Genomic DNA, 3,769 nt, shown 5'->3' on the forward strand with positions numbered 1-3,769 from the left:
AAAATTTGCTGGTCTAATTACCATGACAGGGCTCTGCCAATGGCTAAACTTCAGGATATGCTCAATGAAGTAGCACCAGCGATTAAATGACATGTCCTACAAAAGTATTTCTTGCACATCTACAGGTTAAAGGAAATCCAAAAAAACTCCACAGGCTGTGATGGGTGAGGAGTTGTCAGGAAGGGGAGGTGAGAGTTATAATAATTTGCTGGTCTAATTACCATGACAGGGCTCTGCCAATGGCTAAACTTCAGGATATGCTCAATGAAGTAGCACCAGCGATTAAATGACATGTCCTACAAAAGTATTTCTTGCACATCTACAGGTTAAAGGAAATCCAAAAAAACTCCACAGGCTGTGATGGGTGAGGAGTTGTCAGGAAGGGGAGGTGAGAGTTATAATATGGGCAGTAGAAGGGATAAGTCATGTGCCAGAGACAGTGGCAGACTGGACTCTAACACAGAACGTCCCTTCTCGGCATATGCCCCAAGTGATCCACCACAGGGGAAGGCTGGCAGGGCTTGCCATTAGATAGTATTCAATTAACTTCACAACTGAGTGTTTTTAGCAAAATTAGACACAAAAAGGACTGACTACAGGCTAACATGGTCTCGCCTTCCATGGTACAATACATACTTCTTCAATTACTTCTACAAGTTTGCACCTCAGGTTTTCCAGTTCAATGGCTAAGGTCTTCTTTTCCTCATGAACAGACACGATTTGATCTCGCAGCTCTACAGTTTGGGGAAGGAAATAAAAAATATATTTTCTTCTAAAAACAACAACAAAGGAAATGCCATAGCAATGCAAGTACAATTGATTATGGAACACCTGAACTGCGTATCAAGCATCGGTTGTAATCAAGGTACATCCTCAATAATTGATGAGCTTTGCATAAGTGTCAAGTAACAGATCTGTAGCCAGGCCACAGTTTCAGATTTACTCTGTTGAGGTAAGATGCCTTGTTCAGTACTGCTGCCTTTATTTGCATTCTGAATGATTCATTTCCTGCCATAATGAGGCCACTCCTGCCACCACACAGTGTCCTCAGTCCTACTCAGGAGACTGTTGTATCACAGAGACTTTGGCATGGAGACAGCAGAAAGCAATTTTTAAGAGGCATCCTTTAAACCAAATTAATGCACTTCAATTCTTTTTGGATCCTGAGTTCTTGCCACAAGGGAAATAAACAAAACAACAGGCAGTTAATACTTGGGAGGTTTTCACTGAAGAAATTGTCCTGAACAGCTGCTAATTTATAGTCTTTGTAACATTATGTGAACAGAGTAAGAACATAACCTTTACTGATGGAAGAGCTAATGCTTGTAATTTTCCCCTCAGAATTTCTGTTCCTTAATTATTAAAATATGAAATAAATTAAATTCACAATGGAATAAAACATTTGATTGCAATAACTTCTTAACAGGAGATCAGTTTGCACACATAATATATCAAGGTTTAGGTTAACATAAAACCACCACAAAAATCAAAATTTATTGATATATATTAGCTTTCAGTAAGTGCTCTCATTTCCCACCTCCTTCCAGCATTTCATAGCACTGCTGTTCATGGCATACCAGCCACGAGCTGAGAAAATTGTGGCTAACCAGCTGCAGATGATGATGACATCCTGGATGACATTCTGTTTGGTCTTACATCTTGAAAATGTCAATTCTACACCAGCACTCCCCTCCCAATTCAGGACTGTCAAATTTATAGTCCACAAAATAAAGGCATGCACTTTCTAAAGTAAAAAAAAAAAAGACCTGTTTTCCCAGAAGATTCTTGAATCAAATTGTTTTTTCAATGGGTTTGTGCTTTTCAGCAAAATTAATAGGGAAAAAAGTCTCATTGAAATTTATGGTGCTTGCATTGTCTGGTTCTACTAAATATATATATATTTACCTCATCATCCAGAGAAGAAAGCATATCCACATACCATGAAGAGCCTCAGACTTTACTACCTTATTTGTATATCCTTGCAGAAAAGTGGTGGGAGGGAAGGAATCATTCCAAGAAACATCCAATATTTTGTTGAATGGTGAGAAAGCTAAAAGACTCCCAAGATTCTCAACACGCCACTTTTCATTCTTTCCAATGAATTCTTAATCAAGACACTAAGCAGATACATCAGAACCTTTCTAAAGTATTTCTCTAATTTGACCCTGCCAGCCTCCTAACCACATTCTCCTCTGATCTGCAGCCAGAGTCTTTGCTCTCTTTAAATGTATTCTTGACATATTTCTCCAATACAGACAGGAGGAACTCCAGAGCCTTATTTCCAATTCAGATACACTGCATGGTGTGAATCACACCATTCCCTACCATGTTCTACAGTCTTTCCAGGACATCTTTTGATTGTGACCACTCTCAGAAGCATGACCAGATGGATCTCTGGTCCAAACCAATACAGCTATTCTTTATACAACTTCTGCCTTGTATGGTGGTGCAGAATCAGCTACAACACTCACCTTTTATTTGCTGCTGACAATGCACAGAACTGCATGATCCAGAGTTAGCTTCTGAATCTGTGGACGATTCATCCTCATCAATGTTAATCTCTTCAGTAATAATATCTGGGCCCAGTTTTGCCATACAAAGCATACTAATTCTTTTCAAAGTCTTGTTTTCTTTGTTCAGCTGAAAGTTGAGAGGGACAAACAGTACGAAGCCGTTAGTTAGTTTGTCTTTAAGCTGCTGTGCAATTAAAAAAAAAAATCCCGTTTCTTTTTATCATTAAAAGATCTATCAAACAAAGAAGACAAAGTAACATTAGATTAAATGTTCCATTCAGCATTAAAATGGTCTGAAGATGGGATGCTTGTCCAATTTATCTTCTGAGACAAGCTTGAATTTAACATGATGCTTTATCCATGCTGTTTTTCCTCTCTGGTACTTCTGTTTAATAAATACTCAGTGTAGGTTCAAATCAATCAAATCAACTATCAAGCTTACTTAATGCTACACATGCTTTGTGATAGTGCTTCAGCAACTCACCCTTAAGCATGCTCCACCATCAACAGACATACCAACTGAACAACCTGAAGAAGAGCTTGTGTTCCTGAAAGTACATCTGGTTTTCCCAGTTGCAGCCATCAAACAAAAATACTTAGATACACCCTATTTTTCTTGTAAACTCTAAACATCACAACTACTATATTCCCAGTCCTGACAGAAATACATCGAAATCCAAGTTATTACTGTGGAGTCAACATATGCAAAACGAAAGCCATATCATAAACCAATTTGTTATGGGTCAGACCATCAGCCAGAAACCACTCTGGGTTGGATCCCTAAACACACAACTGGTTGGTGGATGATACAGAAGAGGTTCTGTAAGGCATCTCTGCCTTGATCAAGGTGCTGGGAAAAAATGAACAGGGATTGCTCCAAATGTTTCACTCATCATTTCTTTCATGCCCTGCATCCAGACACCCCATGCCAGCAGCCCTCTGCAAGCTCAGCACTGCCAGGGGTGTTCAGGTATTCATTGGGGTGACTGCACACCCACCAGCCAAGCATCCCCTGTGTTCTGGTCTAAGAATAAGACTCAGTTCTCTAGTAATGATGCACTACATGTCAAAGTCAACATGAGACTTCAAAAGTCCAATATGTACCTTCAAATAAAACATACACTGTAGGGCTTGTCTGGCTATGAGTTTTTACCTAAGCAATCATCTTTGATCCCCCTTTTCCTCAGCCCTCCAGCTATGGGAGATTTACTCAAGAACTTCATCTCATTCCCAAAGAATCATCTGAACAAGTGGGA

General features: G+C 39.4%; 1 protein-coding gene across 1 annotated transcript in view; it reads right to left on the bottom strand.

Moving 5' to 3' along the window:
* Window positions 1-3,769, bottom strand: part of KIAA1598 (KIAA1598 ortholog) — a 51,322-nt gene that overhangs the window by 34,727 nt on the left and 12,826 nt on the right. The window contains exons 4-5 of the mRNA XM_009072842.1: window positions 2,472-2,640; window positions 637-734 (exon numbers count right to left, since the gene is read on the bottom strand). Of these exons, the coding sequence (XP_009071090.1) occupies window positions 637-734; window positions 2,472-2,640 (267 nt within the window). The remainder of the gene's footprint in view (window positions 1-636; window positions 735-2,471; window positions 2,641-3,769) is intronic.

This window comes from Acanthisitta chloris, unplaced genomic scaffold (genome assembly GCF_000695815.1).
Source record: "Acanthisitta chloris isolate BGI_N310 unplaced genomic scaffold, ASM69581v1 scaffold31424, whole genome shotgun sequence".
NCBI classification, from domain to species: Eukaryota; Metazoa; Chordata; class Aves; order Passeriformes; family Acanthisittidae; genus Acanthisitta; species Acanthisitta chloris.